Source organism: Tachyglossus aculeatus, chromosome 8 (genome assembly GCF_015852505.1).
Source record: "Tachyglossus aculeatus isolate mTacAcu1 chromosome 8, mTacAcu1.pri, whole genome shotgun sequence".
In the NCBI taxonomy this organism is placed as follows: Eukaryota; Metazoa; Chordata; class Mammalia; order Monotremata; family Tachyglossidae; genus Tachyglossus; species Tachyglossus aculeatus.
This window is the reverse complement of record NC_052073.1, coordinates 37,895,293-37,921,111: the sequence shown is the minus strand read 5'-3', so window position 1 is coordinate 37,921,111 and position 25,819 is coordinate 37,895,293. Positions and strand designations below refer to the sequence as shown.

The 25,819-nt window shown below is 55.7% G+C and overlaps 2 protein-coding genes across 6 annotated transcripts in view; both read left to right on the top strand.

Moving 5' to 3' along the window:
- GAS7 (growth arrest specific 7) overlaps positions 1-15,487 on the top strand; it is a 49,197-nt gene extending 33,710 nt beyond the window's left edge. For all 5 annotated transcript variants that reach the window (XM_038750367.1, XM_038750366.1, XM_038750368.1 and 2 more), the window contains 9 exons: positions 1,132-1,221; positions 1,351-1,466; positions 3,197-3,271; positions 5,191-5,269; positions 8,635-8,763; positions 8,984-9,107; positions 10,120-10,199; positions 10,399-10,497; positions 11,539-15,487. In XM_038750367.1, coding sequence (XP_038606295.1) covers positions 1,132-1,221; positions 1,351-1,466; positions 3,197-3,271; positions 5,191-5,269; positions 8,635-8,763; positions 8,984-9,107; positions 10,120-10,199; positions 10,399-10,497; positions 11,539-11,652 — 906 coding nt within the window. In that variant the 3' untranslated portion in view covers positions 11,653-15,487. The remainder of the gene's footprint in view (positions 1-1,131; positions 1,222-1,350; positions 1,467-3,196; positions 3,272-5,190; positions 5,270-8,634; positions 8,764-8,983; positions 9,108-10,119; positions 10,200-10,398; positions 10,498-11,538) is intronic.
- A 4,029-nt stretch (positions 15,488-19,516) lies between these two features.
- RCVRN (recoverin) lies at positions 19,517-21,705 on the top strand. Its single transcript, XM_038750719.1, has 3 exons — positions 19,517-19,897; positions 21,049-21,160; positions 21,590-21,705. Exons 1-3 carry the CDS (start codon positions 19,517-19,519, stop codon positions 21,703-21,705), a joined length of 609 nt encoding a protein of 202 aa, XP_038606647.1.
- The last annotated feature ends 4,114 nt before the right edge of the window (positions 21,706-25,819 follow it).

Genomic DNA, 25,819 nt, shown 5'->3' with positions numbered 1-25,819 from the left:
CTTCTCCCACTGTGCTCTGACGTGTGGCTTTCCCTTGCCCATGGAGAGGAGGCCGCCGACGTCACCGTGGGTTCGCCGTGGGCCCAGCCCCATTCCCGCCTCACAGTCCGGACCCCGTGCCCACAGTCCCTGGCCGGTGGCGGGCACCGTGGATGGCCCTCCTAACCCCTCCAGCCCTCTCCCATTCTGCCCCATTCCCGGCCTCCTTCCGGGGTGGAAGGAAGAGTCCTTTGATCCTCCTCGCCGGGGGTCCCGGTGGGCAGGAAAGGGCCACTGGGGAAGAAGGCCTTCCTGTGCACATAGTATGTGCTTAATAAACATCGATTAATTGATCATATTTATTGAGCCCTTGCTATAATAATAATAATTAATAATAACAGCGTGGCTAAGAGCCTGGGTTTCGGAGTCAGAGGTCGTGGGTTCTAATCCCGGCTCCGCCACGTGTCTGCTGCGTGACCTTGGGCAAGACATTTAGCTTCTCTGTGCCTCAGTTACCTCACCTGCCAAATGGGGATGAAGACGGGGAGCCCCACGCGGGACAACCTGCTGACCTTGTGTCTCCCCCAGCACTTAGAATGGGACTTGGCATGTAGAAAGCGCTTAACAAATACCGTCATTATTATTATTATGACTTAACCAATATGATTATTATTTATTGAGCACTTACTATGTGCAGAGCACCGTCCTAAGCGTTTGGGCGGGCACAGTAAAACAGAATTCCCAGCCTACGACCAGCTTACCAGCTCTGCCCACAGTAAGCGCTCAATAAATGAGCGCTTATGAGAAGCAGCGTGGCTCAGTGGAAAGAGCCCTCAAACCCCGGCTCTGCCAATTGTCAGCTGTGTGACTTTGGGCGAGTCACTTCACTTCTCTGTGCCTCAGTTATATCTGTCAAATGGGGATTAAGACTGTGAGCCCCCTGTGGGACAACCTGATCACCTTGTAACCTCCCCAGCGCTTAAAACAGTGCTTTGTACATAGTAAGCGCTTAATAGGTGCCATTTAAAAAATAAATAAATACGACTGAATGAATTGGATTGATCTGTTGATCGGTTAGTGTCGGTGGACGGGTCAGGCCGGAGCCCCCCTCCACCCCAAGGCCGAACCGACCCCCTTTCCTCTCCCCCCAAGATCAACTGCGTGACTTTCCCCCACCCGGACACGATGGCTGAGCAGCAGTTGCTGAAACCCACGGAGTGGAGCTACTGTGATTACTTCTGGGTAGGTGGGAGACCTCCTCCCCTGGAGGGGGTCCGGCGGGCCGGGGACACGGTCTTTCCATTCTCCCCCCATCCCGGGGGTGGACCAGACCCTCAGCCTGCCCTTTCCCCCCACCCCATCCCGTTCCAGGCAGACAAGAAGGACCCCCAAGGAAACGGCAGCGTGGCAGGGTTTGAACTGCTCCTGCAGAAGCAGCTGAAAGGGAAACAGATGCAGAAGGAGATGTCGGAGTTCATCCGGGAAAGGTGACCGGGCCCCGGGTTGGGGGCCGGGGGATGGACGGTGGGGGCCGGGCCCTGGGAGATGGAGTCTGGTGTGGGTAACGGGGAGATCCTGGGGAGATGGGGGAGGCTGAGACAGGGCAGGGTCGGGGGGCTGGGGGAGACCAAGGGGCAGAACTGCTTGAGGGGCTGGAGGGGGGCATAGGGGGCCACTAGGCCCAGGGGGTGGGATTGAGGTGGGGCTGGAGGAGATCAGAGGGGGTCACTAGGCCCAGGGGCTGGGACTGAGGTGGGGCTGGAGGGGTCAGAGGGGGCCACTAGGCCCAGGGGGTGGGACTGAGGGGCTGGAGGGGGTCCGAGGGGGCCACTAGGCCCAGGGGGTGGGACCGAGGTGGGGCTGGAGGGGGTCAGAGGGGGTCACTAGGCCCAGGGGGTGGGACTGAGGGGCTGGAGGGGGTCAGAGGGGGCCACTAGGCCCAGGGGGTGGGACCAAGGTGGGGCTGGAGGGGGTCAGAGGGGGTCACTAGGCCCAGGGGGTGGGACTGAGGGGCTGGAGTGGGTCAGAGGGGCCACTAGGCCCAGGGGGTGGGACTGAGGTGGGGCTGGAGGGGGTCAGAGGGGGCCACTAGGCCCAGGGGGTGAGACTGAGGTGGGGCTGGAGGGGGCCAGAGGGGGCCACTAGGCCCAGGGGGAGGGACTGAGGTGGGATCTGGAAGCATGGCCTGCTGGCAAGAACATGGGCTCAGGAGTCAGAGGATGTGGGTTCTATCCTGCCTCCACCACTCATCTGCTGTGTGACCTCGGGCAAGTCATTTCACTTCTCTGGGTCTCAGTTCCCTCAGCTATAAAACGGGGATGAAGACTGTGAGCCCCACGTGGGACAACTTGATTACCTCGCATCCACTTCAGTGCTTAGAACAGTGCTTGGCACATAGAAAGCGCTTAACAAATAACAACGTTATTATTATTATCCCAGTGCTTAGACCAGTGTTTGGCACCAAGTAAGCACTTAACAAATACCATTGTTGTTGTTATTGTTGTTATTATTATTATTATTATTATTATTATTATTATCATCTGGAGGGAGTCAGAGAGGGCCACTAGGGCCAGGGAGTGGGACTGAGGGGGTCAGAGGGGGCCACTAGGGCCAGGGGGTGGGACTGAGGTGGGATCTGGAAACGTGGCCTACTGGCAAGAACACAGGTTTGGGAGTCAGAGGATGTGGGTTCTAATCCTGCCTCCAACACTCATAGTGACTTAACAAGCAACTTAACAAGCAACAACATTATTATTATTACCCCAGTGCTTAGAACAATTGGGCACAAAGTAAGCGCTTAACAAATACCATTATTATTATTATTATTATCTGGAGGGGGTCAGAAAGGGCAACTAGGGCCAGGGAGTGGGACTGAGGGGGTCAGAGGGGGCCACTAGGGCCAGGGGGTGGGACTTAGGTGGGACTGAGAGGGTCAGAGGGGGCCACTAGGGCCAGGGGGTGGGACTGAGGGGGTCAGAGGGGACCACTAGGGCCAGGGGCTGGGACTGAGGTGCGACCAAGAAGGACTGGAGCAGGTCAGATGGGGCCACTAGGGCCAGAGGGAGGGACCAGGAGGAGCCAGAGAGGCCCAGAGGATGGGCACCAGGGTCAGAGGGCACAACCTGGGGGACTGGGAGGGACTGGAGGGGGTCGGGGCGCCTCCTCCCCCCGGGGGCTGGGCCGCTGTAACGTGTTGGGGGGTTGCCATTGTTTCCAGAATCAAGATCGAGGAGGACTACGCTAAGAACCTCTCCAAGCTGTCACACAACTCTTTGGCTGCCCAGGAAGAAGGGTGAGTTGGGGGGGGCCCAGGGCCTGCTGGGAAACTCTCCGGGGGCACTGGACTGATGCTCTTGCTCACCAACCTGCTTCCGAAAGCCAGGAGTCTGGCGCCATCCTGACCTCACCCATTCATCTGGTCTGGACAAGCCGCGGGGCCTAGAGAAAAGAGCCCGGGCTTGGGAGTCAGAGGTCATGGGTTCGAATCCCGGCTCCACCAATTGTCAGCTGGGTGACCTTGAGCAAGTCACTTCACTTCTCTGGGCCTCAGTTCCCTCATCTGGAAAATGGGGATGAAGACTGTGAGCCCCCCCGTGGGACAACCTGATCACCTTGTATCCGCCCCAGTGCTTAGAACAGTGCTTTGCACATAGTAAGCGCTTAACAAATACCATCATTATAGTGCCCAAGCCTGGGAGTCAGAAGAACCTGAGTTCTAATCATGGCTCTGCCACTTGTCAGCTGTGTGACCTTGGATGAGTCACTTCTCTTCTCTGGGCCTCAGTTCCCTCATCTGGAAAATGGGGATGAAGACTGTGAGCCCCCCCTGGGACAACCTGATCACCTTGTATCCTCCCCAGCGCTTAGAACGGTGCTTTGCACCTAGTAAGCACTTAACAACTACCATCATTATAGTGCCCAAGCCTGGGAGTCAGAAGAACCTGAGTTCTAATCATGGCTCTGCCACTTGTCAGCTGTGTGACCTTGGATGAGTCACTTCTCTTCTCTGGGCCTCAGTTCCCTACTCCGTAAAATGGAGATTTAAGACTGTGTGACCTTGGATGAGTCACTTCTCTTCTCTGGGCCTCAGTTCCCTACTCTGTAAAATGGAGATTTAAGACTGTGAGCCCCTTGAGGGGCAGGGACTGTGTCCAACCTGAGTAGCTTGTATCTACCCCAGTGCTTAGTACAAAGTAAGAGCTTAACACATACAATTATCGTCAAACACACACTTCTCTGTGCCTCAGTTCCCTTATCTGTAAAACGGAGATTAATACTGTGAGCCCCTTGAGGAGCAGGGATTGTGTCCCACCTGATTAGCCTGTATCAACCCCAGTGCTTAATACAAAGTTAATGCTTAACAAATACAATTACCAAACACACAGTTCTCTGTGCCTCAGTTCCCCCATCTGTACAATAGGGATGAAGACTGTGAGCGCCATGTAGGACATGGATTGGGTCCAACCCGATGTTCATGTATCTACCCCAGAGCTTAGTACAGTGCCTGGCACATAGTAAGCACTTATGGCTCAGTGGAAAGAGCAGGGCTTTGGAGTCAGAGGTCATGAGTTCAAATCCCTGCTCCGCCAACTGTCAGCTGGGTGACTTTGGGCAAGTCACTTCACTTCTCTGTGCCTCAGTTCCCTCATCCGTCAAATGGGTATTAAAACTGTGAGCCCCCTGTGGGACAACTTGATCACCTTGTAACCTCCTCAGCGCTTAGAACAGTGCTTTGCACATAGTGAGCGCTTAACAGATAACATCACTATTATTATTATTAAATGATATTAAAACAGTCATTCATTCAATCAAATTATTGAGCACTTACTGTGTGCAGAGCACTGAACTAAGCGCTTGGGAAGTACAAGTTGGCAACATATAGAGACGGTCCCCTACCCAACAACGGGCTGACCGTCTATAAAGGGGAGACATACAACAAAACAAAACATATTAACAAAATAAAATCGATAGAATAAATATGTACAAATAAATAGAGTAATAAATCGGTACAAACATATATACATATATAGAGGTTCTGTGGGGAGGGGAAGGCGGTAAGGCCGGGGGGATGGCGGGGGCGGGGGGGAGAGGAAGGAGGGGGCTCAGTCATTCATTCATTCATTCAATCGTATTTATTGAGCACTTACTGTGTGCAGAGCACTGTACTAAGCGCTTGGGAAGTACAAGTTGGCAACATATATGTGTTTCCAGGTCCCTGGGAGAGGCCTGGACACAGGTGAAGAAGAGCCTGGCGGACGAGGCCGACGTCCACCTCAAGTTCTCCGCCAAGGTGAGTGCCGCCGCCGGGGAGAGGGCCGGGGGGTGGGCTACGCGGAGGGACCCCCGTCTGGGGTGAGAGGAAGCCGGCCGGGACCTCCGCCCGGGCACTGCTGCCAATCGGCCTGGACCCCCGACCCTGCTGGCCTCTGTGGGCACTGACCAGCGAGAAAAAGGGGAGTCGCCAGCGGGGGTGGGCACCTAAAGGCGGCTCAAACAACAGTTGGGTGACACTCATTCATTCATTCATTCAATCAGTCTTATTTATTGAGCGCTTACTGTGTGCAGAGCACTGTACTAAGCGCTTGGAAAGTACAAGTCGGTGACATTCATTCATTCAATCTTATTTATTGAGCGCTTACTTGTGTGCAGAGCACTGTACTAAGCGCTTAGGAAGTACAAGTCGGCAACATATAGAGCCGGTCCCTACCCGACAACGGGCTCACGGTCTAGAAGGGGGAAACGGACATCAAAACAAAACATGCGGACAGGTGTCAAAATAGAACAAATAGAATTAAAGCTACATGCACATCATTAACAAAATTAATAGAATAGTAAATATGTACAAGTAAAATAAATGGAGTAATAAACCTGGACAAATATACATACAAGTGCTGTGGGGAGGGGAAGGAGGTAGGGTGGGGTGATGGGGAATGGGAGAGGAAGAAGGGGGCTCAGTCTGGGACATCCCTGCTGATAGGCGCTTCCTCCCATTCTCCCCATCCAACACATTCCAGGAGGGATTCCACCCACCTCATTCCCCACATCCAACACATTCCAGGATTTTCCACTCTGCTCATTCCCCACCTCCAACAGTTATTCCAGGGGTTTCCACTCCACTCATTCCTCACTTCCAACAGTTATTCCAGGGGTTTCCACTCCCCTGGTTCCCCACCTCCAACAGTTATTCCAAAGGATTCCACCCTCCTCGTTCCCCACATCCAACACTTATTCCAAGGGGATTCCGCTCCCCTCATTTCCCACCTCCAACAGTTATTCAGGGGATTCCACTCCTTTCATTCCTCACTTTCAACAATTATTCCAGGGGATTCCACTCCTCTGGTTCCCCACCTGCAACAGTTATTCCAAGGGATTCCACCCTCCTCATTCCCCACATCCAACAGTTATTCCAGGGGATTCCACTCCCCTGGTTCCCCACCTCCAACAGTTATTCCAAGGGATTCCACCATCCTCATTCCCCACATCCAACAGTTATTCCAGGGGATTCCACCCTCCTCATTCCCCACATCCAACAGTTATTCCAGGGGATTCCACTCCCCTGGTTCCCCACCTCCAACAGTTATTCCAAGGGATTCCACCCTCCTCATTCCCCACATCCAACAGTTATTCCAGGGGATTCCACTCCCCTCATTTCCCACCTCCAACAGTTATTGCAGGGGATTCCACCCTCCTCATTCCCCACATGCAAGTTACTCCGCTCCCCACGCACTTCGTTCTATCAATTATTCCAGGGGATTCCAGCCCCTATTCCCAAGGTTCCAACAAGTATTCCAGGAGGTTACACCCCTCCCAAAACATTCCATTAATTATCCTGGAGATTCCATCTCCCCATTCTTAATGCTCCAACAGTTATTCCAGGAGTTTCCACCGTCCTCATTCCTCATACCCAACAATTATTCCTGGGGATGACACACCCTCATCCACCTCATTCCCCACATCCAACAGCTATTCCGCCTCCCGGCCCCCTTGTTCTACTTATTCCAGGGGATTCTAGACCCCATTCCCAAGGTTCCAACAATTATTCCAGAAGATTCCACTCCCCACATAACATTCCGTCAGTGATTCTGGGGGATTCCATCACTCCCATTCTTAATGCTCCAACGGTTATTCCTGGAGGTTCAACGCCCCCCCCCTTACCCGCCCCTATTCCTAACATTCCAACACTTATTCCTAGCTAACTGGATGAACACCCCAGCTACTCTCAGTGAATCAATCAATGGTATTTATTGAGCAATTACCGTGGGCAGAGTAAGCACCTGGGAGAGTCCAATACAACAGAGTTGGTAGACATGTTCCCTGCCCACAAGGAGCAGGGTGGACTCAAGGAAAGAGCCGGGCCTGGGAACCAGAGGACCTGGGTTCTAATCCCAGCTCTACCATTTACCTCTGTGACTTTGGGCCAGTCACTTCACTTCTCTGGGCCTCAGTTCCCTCATCAACAAAATGGGGATTCAATCCCCGTGCTCCCTTCTACTTAGAATGTGAGCCCCCTGTGGGACCTGATAATCTTGGATCTACCCCAGCACTTAGTACAGTGTTTGGCACAGTGTCAGCGCTCAATGAATGTGAGCCCGCTGTTGGGTAGGGACCGTCTCTATATGTTGCCAACTTGTACTTCCCAAGTGCTTAGTACAGTGCTCTGCACACAGTAAGCGCTCAATAAATACGATTGAGTGAATGAATGAACGAGTACTATTAGTATTATTCTCGTTAATGAGTCATCCCCCTTCTCCTATCGAGCCATTCCAGGCTCCCGGGTACCATCACCGAGGAGACTGCCCAGAAACTCTCCTTTCCCAGTGAAGGACACTGGGAAAACCGGGCCAATCTGCCCCATCCCGATTGCCAAGGTGGCGGTCGCCCTGGCAACCATCACCATGGCAACTGTCACCAAAGAGGCAGAGCTAGGGATGGAGAGGAGAGCCCCTTCCCCTGCTTTTGATGCTGCCCTTTTGGTGGGGAGTGGGGGAAACGGAGGGGCTCCCTCGGGGCTTTTGAGGGGGGCGGGACACAGGCAGCAGCCCCAATTCGGGGAGAAGTCCTGTCTTTCCGGCCCTAGCTGAAGACAAACCACTGTTCTGAGCGTGTCTCCTATCCCTGCTCACTCATTCGATCGTATTTATTAATAATAATAATAAGGATGGCATTTATTAAGCACTTACTATGTGCAAAGCACCATTGTAAGCGCTGGGGAGGTTACAAGGTGATCAGGTTGTCCCAGGGGGGGCTCACAGTCTTAATCCCCATTTTCCAGATGAGGTCACTGAGGCCCAGAGAAGTGAAGTGACTAGCCCAAAGTCACACAGCTGGCGGTGGAGCCGGGATTAGAACCCATGACCTCTGACTCCAAAGCCCGGGCTCTCTCCACTGAGCCACGCTGCTTCTCTAATTGAGCACTGTGCAATATTACACAATAAACAGTCTTCTAGACTGTGAGCCCGCTGTTGGGTAGGGACCGTCTCTATATGTTGCCAATTTGTACTTCCCAAGGGCTTAGTACAGTGCTCTGCACACAGTAAGCGCTCAGTAAATACGATTGAATGAATGAACGCAATAAACAATCACATTTGGTGACTCCTTCCCCCGCCGGTGAAGCAGTCTGGGTTCCCACTTCTGAACCCTCTCCCCTCCCAACAGCTCCAGAGTGAGGTGGAGAAGCCACTGATGAACTTCCGAGAGAACTTCAAGAAAGACTTAAAGAAGTGTGACCATCACATCGCAGATCTGCGCAAGCAGCTGGCCAGCCGCTATTCCTCGGTGGAGAAGGTGGGATCTCAGGGGGTGGGGAGTCTAGCAAGTCTGCCCCGGGGGCGGGGAAGGGACCGCGGAGGGGCCAGGGTCCCCGGGGGCAGTCCGGCCTACCTGGCAGGACGTCCCTGCTCTAATCCGCGGGCCTGCCGTGTGACTCCGGGCAAGTCGCTTGCCCTCTCTGGGCCCCCGGTCCCTTCCTCCCTGGAACGAAGGCCCCCCGGGTTCCTTGGTGCAGGCCCGGAAGGCCCTGACGGACCGGCAGAAGGACCTGGAGGTGAAAACGCAGCAGCTGGAGATCAAGCTCAGCAACAAAACGGAAGAGGACATCAAAAAGGCCCGGCGAAAGTCCACGCAGGCTGGTGGGTGGGGGCGGGCATCCGCAGGGCCTGGGCAGAGCCAGGGATCAACCTGGAATCCGGCGGGCGCAGCGGGCAGGGTGGAGAGGGAGTGGGTGGCACCAGGGGCCGGGGAGAGCCAGAGACCAAGCTGGAATCTGATAAACATCGTGGCTCAGTGGAAAGAGCCCGGGCTTGGGAGTCAAAGGTCATGGGTTCTAATCCTGGCTCCGCCACCTATCCGCTGTGTGACTTTGGGCAAATCACTTCTCTGAGCCTCAGTGACCTCATCTGTAAAATGGGGATGAAGACTGTGAGCCCCACGTGGGACAACCTGATCACCTTGTATCCTCCCTCCAGCGCTTAGAACAGTACATAGTAAGCGCTTAACAAATGCCATCATTATTATTATAAACACAGAGGGCAGGGTGGAAGAGAAGCAGCGTGGCCCAGTGGCTAGAGCCCGGGCCTGGCAATCAGAAGTTTCTAATCCCGTCTCCGCCACTTGTCTGCTGTGTGACCTGGGGCAAGTCACTTAATTTCTCTGGGCCTCGGTTCCCTCATCTGTAAAATGGGGATAATAATAATAATAATAATGGCATTTATTAAGCGCTTACTATGTGCAAAGCACTGTTCTAAGTGCTGGGGAGGTTACAAGGTGATCACGTTGTCCCATGGGGGGGGGCGCTCACAGTCTTCATCCCCATTTTACAGATGAGGGAACTGAGGCCCAGAGAAGTGAAGTGACTTGCCCAAAGTCACACAGCTGACAATTGGCGGAGCCGGGATTTGAACCCCTGCCCTCTGACTCCAAAGCCCGGCCTCTTTCCACCGAGCCACGCTGCTTCTCGTGAAGCAGCGTCTCGTGAAGATTGTGAGCCCCACCCGATTAGCTTGTGTCTCCCCCAGCGCTCGAGACGCTGCCCGGCACCTAGTAAGCGCTTAACAAATGCCGCAGTTATTATGGTCGCAGTGATTATTTCAGGGGGTGGGTGGGCGGTGGGCCGCGGGCGGCTCAGCCCACTTGTCTCCTCAGGAGATGATCTGACGCGCTGCGTAGACCTCTATAACCAGGCCCAGTCCAAGTGGTTTGAAGAAATGGTGACCGCCACCCTGGTACGTGGAAAGAACCCGCTGCCCCCGTCCCATCCTCTCCCTCTGCGCGGGGGGCGAGCCAAAATATCCCTTCCAACTGACTTCCCGCCGGGATGTCCTGGCCTGGGCATCATCTCTCTGTAAGGGGGGAAGGGGAGGGACTGCCGCCCCCGGAAAAGACCGGAGGAGGTGACCGGGGCGCGGACCTCGGACCCCACAGGAGCTGGAGCGGCTGGAGGTGGAACGGGTGGAGATGATCCGGCAGCATCTGTGCCAGTACACGCAGCTGCGACACGAGACTGACATGTTCAACCAGAGTGTGAGTGGATTCCCCCTCCCAGCCCTCGTCCCCGGCCCCCCGGAGCCTGAGATGGGACCCAGGGGGACCCCGACTTGGAGGAATCCACCCCCAGAAAGCTTCTCTTGAAGCAGCGTGGCTCAGTGGAAAGCGCCCAGGCTTTGGAGTCAGAGATCAGGGGTTCAAATTCCGGCTCTGCCAATTGTCAGCTGTGTGACTTTGAGCAAATCACTTATTCATTCATTCAGTCGTATTTATGGAGCCCTTACTGTGTGCAGAGCACTGGACTAAGCGCTTGGGAAGTCCAAGTTGGCAACATATAGAGACGGTCCCCTACCCAACAACGGGCTCACAGTCTAGAAGGGGGAGACAGACAACAAAACAAAACATATTCACTGCTCTCTGCCTCAGTAACCTTATCTGGAAAATGGGGATTAAGACTGTGAGCCCACCGTGGGACAACCTGATCACCTTGTAACCTCCCCAGCGCTTAGAACAGTGCTTTGCACATAGTAAGCGCTTAACAAATGCCGTTATTATTATTATTATTATTATTGTAACCTTCCCAGAGCTTAGAACAGCGCTTTGCACATAGTAAACGCTTTATAAATGCCATTATTATTATTATTATTATTATTTCTCCCTACCCTACCCAGTGATACGCCTTCATTCTGTGCTTGGCCATCAGGATTCCCAGTCAAATTTATTGAGCGTTTACTGTGTGGAGAGCACTGTACTAAGTGCTTGGGAAGTACAAGTTGGCAACATATAGAGACAGTCCCTATCCAACAGTGGGCTCACAGTCTAAAAGAGTGGGCCCACATTCTAAAAGCTTAATAAATGCTATCATTATTATTAGTCATTCAATCGTATTTATTGAGTGCTTACTGTGTGCAGAGCACTGTACTAAGCACTTGGGAGAGTCCAATCCAACACAAGGAGCCGACAGTCTAGAGGAGAGCCCGGTTTGGATGGAGGGGTGCCTGCATGGGTGGGGGACTCCCCGCCAGGACCACGGCCCACCCGCTGTCCCCCCACTCCCCACCCCCCCGGCTCTCCTAGACCGTGCAGCCCGTGGACCAGCTGCTCCGGAAGGTGGACCCCGCCAAGGACCGGGAACAGTGGGTGAAGGAACACAGGACGGGAGCCATCCGGCCCGTGGATTTGGAAATCTAGGGCCGCCCGGGGTGAGTTTCAGGGGGTCTGCTGGGACCGGGCGGCCCCGGGCACTCCCCGGCTGAGAAGAGACAGACGGACGGACGCAGAGGCCCACCCCTCCTCCCTTCCGCTGGATCTATGCTCTGGCCGCATCCTGGCATCCTCTGCTCCAGGCGGGGGCCACAGGCCTCGTGGGACCAGGCTGCGTCGGACCTGAGGCGGGCGGGTGCCCCTAGGGCCGGTCACCAGCCCCTCCCGTCCCCGCTGCCCCCTCCGCCCCCTTCACAGACACCCTGAACAGCCCGGCCCCTCTCCCCACTGACCCGTCCCCCCATCCCAGCGCTGGGATCCTGGACCAACTACCTCATGCAGACGCCCCTGCCCCTCAGGCCGTCCCACCGTGGGCACCAGGCCGGCCACCCCGGGGACCCTCCAGGCCTGCAGGTCTGCATCCTGCAGACCCTGCTTGTCCGGCCCGTCATCTCTGTCCTCTGGGGCTGACCCGACCACCTCCGGGCTCCAGGCCTCAAGTTGGCATCCGCTCCTGGTCAACAGTGGGGTTCCAAGGCCTCGATCCCATCCCGCCTCCGGCCTGTTCCCACCCTCAGTCCCTCCCCCTGCCCTTCCCATTCCCAGCCCCCCGTATCCCACCCCCCTATGGGCCCCACCCCAACCCCTGTTCCCAAGGCCTTGGGCCCACTGCCAGAAAGGAGAATTGAGGCAGCTGGGGCATGAGAGAAATAGAACTGGCAAGGTGGCTGGGGTAAGGGGGTAGCCGCCCTTTCATTGATCATTTTCACATTGGAGGGAAGCAAGGTTTGTGCCCACCTGGCAGCACTTGCAGATGAGCGAGGGAAGGTCTCGCCCTTATCCCTTGTGCCTCTGGATGGGCTGCCTGCTTCCCGGGCTGCTGAGGGCCCTACAGCCGCCCGACTCCAGGACCCGGGAGGCCTGTTGGCACCCCGGGTTGGCAGCGGTCCTCTTCCCTGGGCCCCCAGAGGCCCGATCAGAGGGCCGGTTCCTACTTACCCATCGTCCTCGGTTCCTGGAGGGGGCCGGTGGTTTCTGTTGTGGGGGAGAAGGCCATCAGGCTCATCTGGTGTTGAGTCCTGGCCCGGGCAGGGCAGTGCCAACCGCCCTTGGACCGGGGTTCTGGATGGACGGCCCGGAGGCCTTCGGACGGGCCGTCTGTCCGGCCCCGCCATCCGTTTCTCCTCCGGCCGGGCCTCGGGACCCTAGCAGGCCTTGCTCTAGGGGCAGCCCCGTCTCCCATCTCGGGCAGCCTGTGGAGACCCCAGGCCTTCACTTCTTCACCAGCAGTCCAAGTGGGCTGCTGGTGTGGACTCTCCCTGCAAGCTGTTGGGCTCCACTCCTGCAGACCAGGGGTTGGGACCTGAGGCAGCTGGGGCCGGGGCATCAGAAAATGGGCCTGAAGCCAGGGCGGGGGCATCAGTTAACAGGCCTGGGGCCTGGGGCCAGGGTGGGGGCATCAGTTAACAGGCCTGGGGCCTGAGGCCAGGCAGGGGCATCAGATAATGGGGCTGGGTCCTCAGGCCGGGCAGGGGCACCAGATAACGGGCCTGGGGATTGAGGACAGGCAGGGGCATTCAGATATTGGTCCCGGGGCTTGGGTTGCCCAGCTTCCCGGCCCAAACTGCTCCTCGGGGGCTGGTCCTGGGGGCGGGGCCTCCCCTAAGGCCACTCCTGGAGGCGGGGCTTCCCTCCAGGCTGCTCCTCAGCCGGCCAGGAGGCAGGAATGTCGGTAGCCCCCACAGTGACCCTGGTAGCCAGGAGCCAGGGTTTCCCCAGGGGGGCTGGACTGTCCCCCCCCCCCCCATCAAGGGCCAACGCCTTCCTAACTCCAGGAACGAGACCCCAGGGGGGAGAGGGCATCATCCAGCCTGACCCGGGCTTCTCACGGAGCCGAGCGCCAGCCGGGGACTGGACCGGTGGGAAGGGTCCCCACTGGGCACCACCAGGCCAGGCGGATAGCGGGGAGACCAAGCCCTTTGGCTGGTTAACTGGTGAGGCGGCGGGGCCGACCCCCAGCCTCCACAGAACGACCCCGGCCCACCCCCGCCGGCCTGTGTCGCTCATCAATCAACCAATCAATCGTATTTATTGAGCGCTTACTGTGTGCAGAGCACTGTACTAAGCGCTTGGGAAGTACAAGTTGGCAACATAGAGAGACAGTCCCTACCCAACAGTGGGCTCACAGTCTAAAAGCTCATCACAATGATCAGGCCGGTCCTGAGGGGCGACCCTGGCCTGGGCCCCGAAATGGTGGTGGGCAGGTCAGGACAGGGGACCCCCTGGCCCAGAGACCACCCCTACAGCGGTGACGCCCCCCTACCTCACTTCCCAGTGGGTCGCGGGCCCCTTCCCCGGCCTCTCTTCTCCGGATCCACGTGTAGGCCCAGTCGGTCTCCCAGGGCCGCGGCCCGCCGGTTCAGAGCCGAGGCCCTGGTCGTTCCGGAAGGCCCCCTGGGCTCCTGGGTTCCCGGCCGGCCTCTCCGGACACGGGAGACCAGGCCTGAATTCAAACGGGGGTTCGCCCCATCCCCAACTGAGCACCAGCCCCCGCTCCCCAACCCCAGGGCGGGGGCTTCGGGGGCCGGACACCCCCCCCCAACCCTTCCGCCCAAGGTCCTGTCCCACTGGCAGAGCTTCCAGTTAGGGTCAAGCCAGCCGCACGCACGCACACACAAACACACACCTCTTGCATGTTCACAGCCGCGCCCCTCCAGACCAGACAGAAACATGCATGCACGAGTGCACATAACTACAGACACACATGCACACCTGTTGTATGACATGGAGGCATAGGTGCATCAAAACTTTCTCAGATCTAGGGAGTGAGACTCACTAGAAGCCAAACACACACACACACACACACAAACGCACTCCCTCCTCTCCCCACCTCCCCAATTCCATACAAGCTTCCTGGCCCTTTGGTGTGTTCACTGTTACTGCTTGATCAGTCCCCGCTTGGCCCCCTCTCCCCCTGGAGCCGTCCCATCAGCCCAGACCTTGTGTCGTCCGTGGGGAAAGTGAGTCACTGCCTTTGCCCTGTCCCTGCCCAGGGTCTCCAGCCTGGCATCAGGCCCCCTCCCCAAGGAGGCTGCCCTGTCAACCAGCTCGGCCCCACATGTTTAAATAGCCCCCCAAGTCTGTGAGTCCAGAGCCCGCTCCTGCCGAGGGTCCCTGGTGACCCAGGAAGCCGAGTCCACGGCCCCAAGCCCGGGCCCAGCCAGCAGGAAGAACCCCAGTCGTCTTAGAAAGGGCGTCTGCGGCGATGGACACGGCGTCCAAACCCGGACATTGCCATTTCTTGCCTGCTGGACAGGCCAGGGGGTGGGGGGTTGACACAGCGGCCCGTTCTTCGGCCCCAGTCCCTCCTTCACCCGTCCCGCCCCACCCCTCCGAGCTGAGATTTCTAACACTCCAAAGCTCCTCGTCCACCCCAATCTCTGTGTAACTTTTGCTAAATACTTTTTACGGTTTTAAAGCATCGAGCTGTGTCTCCCTCCCACCGAAGAAGGGGGGGAAGGACTCCCCCCTACCCGCCGGGGGGGCGGCCCAGGTGCGGGATGGGACAAATTATCTTGGCCGTGACCTCGAAGTCCGGCGACCTCGCTGATCCGTCTGAGCCGAAAGCCACCCCGAAGGGCATTATGGATGGGTTGAGCCCTGAACGCCCCCCCACCAGACCCCCCACCCCCTGTGGGTCTCCTCTGCTAAGCTCTGGGTTCGCCTCTGTTTCCCCTGTTAACCGTTCGCTGGCTTTGCTTCCTTCGGTGGAGAATAAACTGTACAGACCCCTGCCCCCCACCCTCCCTAAAGTTGTGATCTGTTCTTACCGGCGCCGCCCCTGCCTCCACGCTCCTTCCGATCCAGTCTTGGGGGGGTTGGTCCTGCCGGGCCGATGAGCAGAAGCGGTGGAAAGAACGCAGTCAGGGGGGCAGGAGACCTGGGTTCTATTTCTGGCTCCGCCGCGGGGCCTCGGTTTCCTCATCTGTAAAATGGGGGTTCCATAACCCTTCAGACTCTGAACCCTCAGTGGGACAGGAGGTGGGTCCAATGGTAACGTCTCCACCCCAGTTTAACGGACACCACAGTTAATTTCAGGAAGCAGCACGGCCTAGAAGAAAAAGCTTGGGCCTGGGAATCCAAAGATCAGAGTTCTAATCCCAGGTCCTCCACTAATCTGCTGTGTGACCTTAGGCAAGTCACTTCGCTTCTCTGGGCCTCAGCTTCTTCACCTGTAAAATGAGGATTTATTACCTGTTCTCCCTCCTACTTAGGCCCTATGTGGGACAGGGATTGGGTCTAACCTGATTATCTTGGCTCTAATCCAGAGTTTAGTACTATGGTAAGCACATATCGTACTCACTAAAAAAATACCATTCTCAATCAATCATATTTATTGAGCGCTTACTCTGTGGAGGGCACTGTACTAAACGCTTGGGAGAGTACAACTCAACAATATAACACACACATATTCTCTGTCCACAATGAGTTTAACCGACTAGAGGATAATTAGTGTAGTGTTTGTTAAGCTCCTATTATGTGCCAGGCACTGTACTAAACACTGGGGTGGATACAAGCAAATCAACTTGGACACAGTCCCCATCCCACATGGGGCTCACAGTCTGAATATCCATTGTACAGATGATGATGATGATGGCATTTATTAAGCACTTACTATGTGCAAAGCACTGTTCTAAGCACCGGGGAGGTTACAAGGTGGTCAGGTCATCCCAAAGGGGCTCACAGTCTTAAACCCCATTTTACAGATGAGGTAACTGAGGCACAGAGAAGTGAAGTGACTTGTCCAAAGTCACACCAGATGAGGGAACTGAGGCCCAGAGAAGTAAAGTGACTTGCCTAAGGTGGAGACCAGTGGTGGAGCAGAATTAGAACCCAAGTCCTTCTGACTCTCGGGCCTGGGCTCTATCCAAAGGCCACGCTGCTTCTTAATTATTCATTATAATGAATATTATCCGCACGGATGGACGTTTGTTCAAAGACAACAGCAGGGGGGGGGGGGTGGCACAGGGGTGGCACTTCTGCCCGGCTGGGACCGAGCGTTTCCGGGGTTGCCAGGTGTGCAGCTGGCAGCGGGCGATCCCACCTTGTCCACTCAACCCGGACCGACAGCTCGGTGGGACCGGTTCTCGGGGGTGGGCCGAGCAGGGGTCCCCCCGTCCAGGAGCGGACACGGAGAGGAGGCGGTTGGGTGACCCTGCTGGTCCGGGCCGCCCCCACCAGCCTCACCCATCCATCACTGCCTCACCCCCGGAAAATGTTTATTCAGGTTTTCAAACAAATCTCGGGGTCGTGACCTCCCCCCCTCCAGGAAGCATCAACACAGCTGCCTCGTCTTCCCATCCCGTGGCTATGTCTGCTCTGTCCGTCTGACCTGTCCCGGGGCGGAGGAGGAGGGTCCTCAACCCTCAACCCTTAGAGAAGCAGCGTGGCTCAGTGGAAAGAGCCCGGGCTTTGGAGTGAGAGGTCATGGGTTCAAATTCTGGCTCCGCCAACTGTCAGCTGTGTGACTTTGGGCAAGTCACTTGACTTCTCTGTGCCTCAGTTACCCCATCTGTAAAACGGGGATTAAAACTGTGAGCCCCCGGTGGGCCAACCTGATCACCTTGTAACTTCCGCAGTGCTTAGAACAGTGCTTTGCACATAGTAAGCGCTTAACAAATGCCATTATTAAATTAAATTAATTTAATTAACCCCGTTCCCCGTGACCCCACTTGGGTCCTGGTCTTACTGTCTCGCCCCTCCTGAAGACCCCGGGGTGGGCTAATAATAATCATAATTCTTCCAGACTGTGAGCCCACTGTTGGGTAGGGACCGTCTCTATATGTTGCCAACTTGTACTTCCCAAGCACTTAGTACAGTGCTCTGCACACAGTAAGCGCTCAATAAATACAATTGATTGATTGATAATTGTGTCATCTGTGAATCGCATACTATGTGCCAGGCACTCTTCTAAGCGCTGGGCTGGATACAAGCAAATCAGGCCGGACACAGTCCCTGTCCTATGTGGGGCTCCTAGTCTTCATCCCCATTTTCCAGATGAGGGAACTGAGGCCCAGAGAAGGGAAGGGGCCAAGGCCATGCAACAGACCACTGGAGGAGTTGGGATAATAATAATAATGATGGCATTTATTAAGCGCTTACTACGTGCAAAGCACTGTTCTAAGTGCTGGAGAGGTTACAAGGTGATCAGGTTGCCCCATGGGGGGCTCACAGTCTTCATCCCCATTTTACAGATGAGGGAATTGAGGCACAGAGAAGTGAAGTGACTTTGCCAAAGTCACACAGCTGACAATTGGTGGTGCCAGGATTTGAACCCATGACTTTCTGATTCCCAGGCCCGGGCTTTATCCACAGAGCCATGAGTGTGAGCCCCTTGGGGGACGGGGAGCGTGTCTAACCTGATGAACTTGTATCTACCGGAGTGCTTAGAACTGTGCTTGGCACATAGTAAGCGCTTAACAAGTATCATCATTATTATTATTATTGATGGTACGATCGATAGACTCCCCCTCTCCCAGGCCGCCCACATACATGGAGGAAAACCATCCTCCCGGAGGGAAACGAGTGCCCTTTCTGGTGCCCTCTTCATGCCCTCCTAATGCCCTCCAAGGGCCTTCCTCAATGCCTCTCTCAGCTCTGTCCTCAGTGTTTCTCTGATGCTCTTTCTGGTTCCCTCTTCAGTGCCCTCTTAATGCCTCCAAGTGCCCTCCTCAATACCCCCCGAATACTCTCCCCAGTATCTCTGGGGAGAGATGAGAGAAGTGCGCTGATGAGAAGCAGCGTGGCTCAGTGGAAAGAGCCCGGGCTTTGGAGTCAGAGGTCATGGGTTCACATTCCGGCTCTGCCAATTGTCAGCCGGGTGACTTTAGGTAAGTCACTTCACTTCTCTGGGCCTCAGTTCCCTCATCTGGAAAATGGGGATGAAGACTGTGAGCCCCCCGTGGGACAACCTGATCACCTTGTAACCTCCCCAGCGCTTACAACAGTGCTTTGCACATATTAAGCATTTAATAAATGCCATTATTATTATTATTATTATTATCATTATTAATGTCCATCCCCTCCTCTAGACTGTCAGCTCGTTGTGGGCAGGGAATGTGTCTGCTTATTGTATTGGACTCTCCCAAGGGCTTAGTACAGTGGTCTGCACACAAGAAGTGCTCAATAAATATGCCCCCCATGGGACAACCTGATGACTTTGTAATATCCCCAGTGCTTAGAAAAGTGCTTTGCACTTAGTAAGCCCTTAACAAATGCCATCATTATTATTATTATTATTATTAAAATGGGGATTAAGACTTTGAGCCCCCCTTGGGACAACCCGATCACTTTGAAACCTCCCCAGCGCTTAGAACAGTGCTTTGCACATAGTAAGCGCTTAACAAATACCATCATTACTATTATTATTATTATTATTATTATTATTATTAAAATGGGGATTAAGACTGTGAGCCCCCCGTGGGACAACCTGATCACTTTGTAACCTCCCCAGCTCTTAGAACAGTGCTTTGCACATTGTAAGCGCTTAATAAATGCCATTATTATTATTATTATTATTATCTCGCCAGGGCTCTGTCCAGCGCCCTCCTCAGTGCTGTCCCAAACATGCTCGGCCCCTCCAGGGTTGATCGGTTGGGCCCCCGGAGCCCACCTCCACCCCAGGGGTCAGAGGTCAGAGTCCCGGGTGCCGGGGAGTGGCCAACCACCCCCCTGAGGGTCCGTAATCTCCCTAATCCGGGAGGGAATCTGGTCCCGGGGGACGGGGCGGAAGGCTCAGTACGGGCAGGGACGGAGGCAGCGCGTGGCCGTCGCCCCCTCGGAGCCGGGCCGGATGGGGAACAGCCGGAGCGGGGCCCTGTCCCGGGAGATCCTGGAGGAGCTGCAGCTCAGCACCGAGTACGGCGAGGAGGAGCTGTGCGGCTGGTACCAGGCCTTCGTGCGCGAGTGTCCAAGCGGCCGCGTGTCCCGCCGGGACTTCGAGAGCATCTACGGCAAGTTCTTCCCCGACGCCGACCCCTCGGCCTACGCCCAGCACGTCTTCCGCAGCTTCGACACCAACAGCGACGGCAGCCTGGACTTCAAGGAGTACGTGGTCGCCCTCCACATGACCACGGCCGGCGGGGCCGACCGCAAGCTGGCCTGGGCCTTCTCGCTGTACGACGTGGACGGGAATGGCACCATCAGCAAGAATGAAGTCCTAGAGATCGTCCAGGTCTGGGTGAGGGCTGGGAGGGATGGAGGGGGGTCCCACCTTGGCCTAGAGTCCCTGCCCCTGAGGTGTGATGGGCGGGAGGGACCGTGGGCTCCTGGGGCCTGCCCCAGTAACTCTCCTTCTCAGTGCCCTCCCAATGCCCTCCAAGCACCTTCCTCAATGCCCCCCCACTCAGTGCTCTCCCCAGTACCTCTCCAGTGCCCTCCTCAATGCCTTCCCCAGGGTCTTCTAGTCCCTTCCTCAGTATCCTCCCCCTTCCTTCTTCAATGCCCTCCCGAAGTGATCCAAATACCCTCCCCAGGGCTTTCTAGTCCCTTCCTCAGTATCCTCCCCGTTCTTTCTTCAATGCCCTCCCGAAGCGATCCAAATACCTTTCCCAGAGCCTTCTAGTCCCTTCCTCAGTATCCTCCAAATTCCTTCTTCAATGCCCTCCTGAAGCGATCCAAATACCCTTCCCAGGGCTTTCTAGTCCCTTCCTCAGTATCCTCCACATTCCTTCTTCAATGCCCTCCCGAAGCGATCCAAATAGGGCCTTCTAGTCCCTTCCTCAGTATCCTCCTCATTCCTTCTTCAATACCCTCCCGAAGCGATCTAAATACTCTCCCCATTGCCCTCCTCCTTCCCTCCTAGAGCCTCCCTCAGTGCCCGCCCCAGGGCCCTCAGAACCTCCCCAACACCTGGCCCAGTAATTAATTATTTAATGATGGCATTTGTTAAGCGCTTACTATGTGCAAAACACTGTTCTAAGCGCTGGGGGGATACAAGGTGATCAGGTTGTCCCACGGGGGGCTCACAGTCTTCATCCCTATTTTACAGCTGAGGCAACTGAGGCTCAGAGAAGTGAAGTGACTTGCCCAAGGTCACACAGCAGACATGTGGCGGAGCTGGGATGAGAAACCATGACCTCTGGCTCCCAAGCCCGGGCTCTTTCCACTGAGCCACGCTGCTTCTCTACTGTACCATGCCAGCACAGCCTGGCAGAGTTGGCATAACAGGCTCTCCCCGAGCCCCAAGCCCAGAGAGGTTGGGCCAGGAGCTGGGTCCCTCCCCAAATTCCTCTTAGCAGAGGAAAGTCTGCAAGGACTCCACACCCCCCGTCCCTCCTTGCCACCCTCTGGATTGAGGCCAAGCATCTCACATCCATCCCCCAGGCCATCTTCAAAATGATCAGCGCAGACGACCAGAAGCATCTCTCCCAAGACGAGGACACTCCGGAGAAGAGGACGGAGAAGATATGGATGAGCTTTGGCAAGACGGAGAATGGTGAACCCAGTGTAGACGGCAGTGGGAACAGGAGGGTGGTGGCTTCGGTTGTCCCCCGCTCGGTGTAGACGGCAGTGGGCACAGCAGGGTGGCGACCTTGGCTAACCCCCCTCGGTGTAGACGGCAGTGGGCACGGCAACGGGTGGCTTCAGATCTCCGTTCGCTGGAGACGTCAGTGGAACAACAGGGTGGCAGCTCGGTGTAGACGGCGGGGTTGCAACTTTGGCCACAGTCTCCCAGGGTTCAATGGGAGATGGCCCCCTTGGCTTCAAATTCGGCCCCCAAAACTCAACCAGGGCTACCTATCCCTGACCCATGAGAGCGTCAGCAGCGGGGAGAGGCCAGAGGGAAGCGGAAGGTCGTGGGGGGCAGGTGGGCGGAGGGGGCAGAGAGGGCAACAGCCACTCACCCGCCCTCGCTTCTGCCCAGACAAACTGACGGAGGAGGAGTTCATTCACGGGATCCTGTCCAATCAAGAAATCTTGCGGATGATCCAGTTCGAGCCCCGGAAAGCCAAGGAGAGGGGCCAGGAGAAGAAGCCCTGACTGCTCTCGATCTCCCTGTTCCGCCTGGCTTCTCCGGCCCCCTCCTTCGCCACCCCCCGAACCCCGTATTGCCACGTCCGCCGTCCTGGGTTAATCCTGGGATTGGCCCTAGTTAATGAACAGTAGTCAGAGCTCAGCAAGACCCAAGGTCACCCAGCCCCGGGTAAGCTCGCCAGCCCCATCCACTACCTCCCGAAGCCGGGCCTGAGGCTCACAATAAAGCAAGACGCCTCGTGACCCCAATTATTGTAGCTTATTCATTCACTCAGTAGTATTTATTGAGCGCTCACAGTGTGCAGAGCACTGTACTAAGCAGTACAGTGTTACTGTACTGCTTTGCACTCTTTCCTACCCTGTACTACTTAGAGAAGCAGCGTGGCTCAGTGGAAAGAACCCGGGCTTTGGAGTAAGAGGTCATGGGTTCAAGTTCCGGCTCCGGCAATTGTCAGCTGTGTGATTTTGGGCAAGTCACTTCACTTCTCTGGGCCTCAGCAGAACAGTGCTTTGCACATAGTAAGCGCTTAATAAATGCCATTATTATTAAAATGGGACAACCTGATCACCTTATAACCTCCCCAGTGCTTAGAACAGTGCTTTGCCCATAGTAAGCGCTTAATTCATTCATTCGTTCATTCAATCGTGTTTATTGAGTGCTTACTGTGTTCAGAGCACTGGACTAAGCACTTGGGAAGTCCAAGTTGGCAACATATAGAGACGGTCCCTACCCAACAGCGGCTCACAGTCTAGAAGGGGGAGACAGACAACAAAACAAAACATATTAACAAAATAAAATAAACAGAATAGTATATAAATGCCATCATTATTATTATTATCACTAAGCACTTGGGAGATTACAATGGAACAATAAACAGACACATTCCCTGCCTACAAGGAGCTAACAGTCTCCTGACTGACAGGCAGGGGCTGTGGGAGGGTGCGTGGAATTGGGGAGGTGGCCATGGAGGGTCTGGGGGCTTGCTCTGGGATGGATTTTGCTGAGCCTCCCATGATCTCCCAGATGCAGGGAGGTGCCGGGGCCAGGAGGAGGAAGAGATAGAGGAGGAAGGGAGGCGGAGGGCGGGAGGGGAAGAGGAAACGGATGTTTCGCATCCAGGCCAGGAATCATCGACTGATTAGCTCTAGGAGCCGGGGGTCGCTGCAGAGAGGAGGACAGAGGAGAGAATGATGGCATTTATTAAGCGCTTACTATGTGCAAAGCACTGTTCTGAGTGTTGGGGAGGTTACAAAGTGATCAGGTTGTCCCACGGGGGGCTCACAGTCTTAATCCTCATTTTCCAGATGAGGTCACTGAGGCCCAGAGAAGTGAAGTGACGTGCCCAAAGTCACATAGCTGACGATTGGCGGAGCCGGATTAGAACCCATGACCTCTGACTCCAAAGCCCGGGCTCTTTCCACTGAGCCACGCTGCTTCTCTCTGCGTCACCACCTTGGGTTCTCGAACCCTGCGGCCGATTTACACCTGTTAACTTATTTTGCCCCCTACTTATCGATAACAGAGCTCCACCTGGGACAGGGACTGTGTCCAACCCGATTTGCTTGTAACCACCCCAGTGCTTAGAACAATGCCTGGCACATAGTAAGCGCTTAACAAATACTACTAAAAAAAAGGATGGAGCGTCCTACAGACCACACCCATGGACAGCGTCCACAGACCCACTGGAGCTGGTCTGGTGTCTCGCTGAGATTTCCCCCCCCAACCCAAGGCAGCTGTTGCCTGGGTTTTGCAAAATTCTCCCCCTGCCTTTCAGCCCCACCAAACGCCTGGGGGCTGGAGGGTACGTTTAGGGTCTCCAGCCATCAGGTCAACCCTTCCCCAGTGTCCGCCTCTCCCAGACTTCTCTGGAACAGAAAGTCTTTGCTGAGGATTGGTCAGGGCTGGGGCTGCACAGAAATCGAGTGCTAGCACTTCTGCCAAGTAGGCCTGGAAAGCAGCTGGAACAGGAGGAGGGAGGTGGAGAGGAAGAGGAGCAGGAAAATGGGAGGAGGGAAAGGGAGCTGGGGAGGAGGGGGAGGGTTGAAGGAGGAGGGAAGGGGAGGAGGAAGTGGAGAAGGGAAAGAGGAGGAAGAAGAGTGCTTAGTACAATGCTCTGCACACAGTAAGTCTCAATAAATACGATTGAATGAATGAATGAATGAATGAATGAATGAAGAAGGGGAAAAAGAGGAGGGGTATGAGGAGGAAGAAGAAGACAAGGAAGGGCAGAAAGAGGAGGAGGAGAAAAAGGAGAGGAGATTTCTTCCCATGCCCACTGCCCACACAGCTTGCTACACTGTACAGCCCCGGCCCAGATCCTGTTTCCTCCCCCTTCATTTCCCCTTCTGCCTCCCTCTAAATAAGCTCCCTGGCCCCAACTCTGCCCCCGGGACCCTAGCCAGAGGGCAGGAGGGTAAGGGGGCACGGAAATGGATGGGGTTCAAAATCAGATCCAGCTCTGCCCCAGATTGGGACTCGCTTCAGCCAACGGGTCAGCAAAATCCCTGCCAGGCCAGGGCAGAGCCCTGCCCATGAAGCATGCCCACTAAGCTAGGCCCCGCTGGCCTGGGTGCCCCCCATCTGGGGGTGTTGAGGAAGCCAGGGGGTCAGCCCTGGCACCACCCTGGTAGTGGGCTGACCCTGAGATGCCTGGGTTTCTGCTCCTGGGATCCCCTGGGAGGGAAAACTCTGTTGAGGCCATCAGCAGCCCCTATGTCCTCCTCATCTCTGAGGGCCCCGTCCGTCTCCCCATCCCAACTTAAGACAAGATCCTGTCAGGAGGAGCGTCCGCTGCAGTTTTTGTCTAGAATCCTAAGGGGATCCTTGTCAGAGCTCCTATCGGAGCTCCTGAGGGGATTCCTGCCAAGGGAGAGCCCTAACAGCCAAAGTTTGGGGTCTCCTGACTCCCCCCTTCATGGTCCTTCCCTGCTGTTCCCCCGAGGGCAGAAGTTGGGGGAAAGTGGGAGCCGGAATCTGCTCAGGATGGGAGCAGCCAAACCTGCCACTTTCCCTAGTGCCCTCCCGGTGCACCTTTCCTCCTCTTCCTCCTCCTAAATAATAAGGAAAGTAACTTCACCAACACCAGGGGTTGGTTGCTCGCTTTTATTTTCCCAGAGTGCTTCCCACCACCACCCCTGCAATGTCCCCGTGAGGGAACGGGAATAGATTATTAGCCCCATTTTACAGAGGAGGCAAGTGAGTGGCAGAGAGGGTATGTGACTTGCTTGAGGGCCAGAGAGCGGGCCGCCTCCTCCGGCTGACCCAGGATGGCAACTGCCAACCACCTTTGGGGTCGGGGGGCTGACTGAGGGCCAGGGACTGAGATGCCATGGAGGGCAAAGGTGGTGTGAGCCACAGGAGCCAAAAACCCGACATCAATGCCAAACTTTAGCCGTCCCTTTCCCGAGCCGTTTGGTGTTATGGGGGTTAGTAGGACTCTTGAGAGACTTCCTGCTTGGATTCCTGAGTGTGTCCTGATGGGGTTTCAGCCAGGATTTAGCAAAGCCGCGAGGCCTAGTGGATAAATCCCGGGCCCGGGCGTCGGAAGAACCTGGGTTCTAATCCTGGCTCCGCCACTCGTCTGCTGTGTGACCTTGGGCAAGTCCCTTCCCAGTCACCTTATAATAATAATGATGGCATTTATAAAGCGCTTACTATGTGCAAAGCACTGTTCTAAGCACTGGGAGGTTACAAGGTGATCAGGTTGTCCCACAGGGGGCTCACAGTCTTAATCCCCATTTTACAGATGAGGTTACTGAGGCCCAGAGAAGTTACGTGACTTGCCCAAAGTCACACAGCTGAAAAGTGGCGGAGCCGGGATTTGAACCCATGACCTCTGACTCCAAAGCCCGGGCTCTTCCCACTGAGCCATGCTGTAAAATGGGAATTGAGGCTGAGAGCCCCACTTGGGAAATGGACTGCATCCAACCTGATAGCTTGTATCCATCCTGGTGCTGCGTACAGTGCTTGTAGCTTAACAAAATACCATTAAAAAAAAGTGTTTCTGTCAGGGCCTCCGAGCCGACTTCTGAGTGGGGGTCCCTCCCAGGGCTCCTGAGGGGATTCCCTCCACCAGTTGCAGGGGGCTCTTGTCAGAGGCGGGGTTCCTGCTGCGGTTCT

Excerpts from the sequence above, each read along its gene's own strand:
- RCVRN (XM_038750719.1), top strand. The coding sequence starts at position 19,517 with ATGGGGAACAGCCGGAGCGGGGCCCTGTCCCGGGAGATCCTGGAGGAG. Across the intron at positions 19,898-21,048 it reads AAGTCCTAGAGATCGTCCAG|GCCATCTTCAAAATGATCAG; the intron begins GTCTGGGTGAGG and ends TCCATCCCCCAG. Across the intron at positions 21,161-21,589 it reads CTTTGGCAAGACGGAGAATG|ACAAACTGACGGAGGAGGAG; the intron begins GTGAACCCAGTG and ends GCTTCTGCCCAG.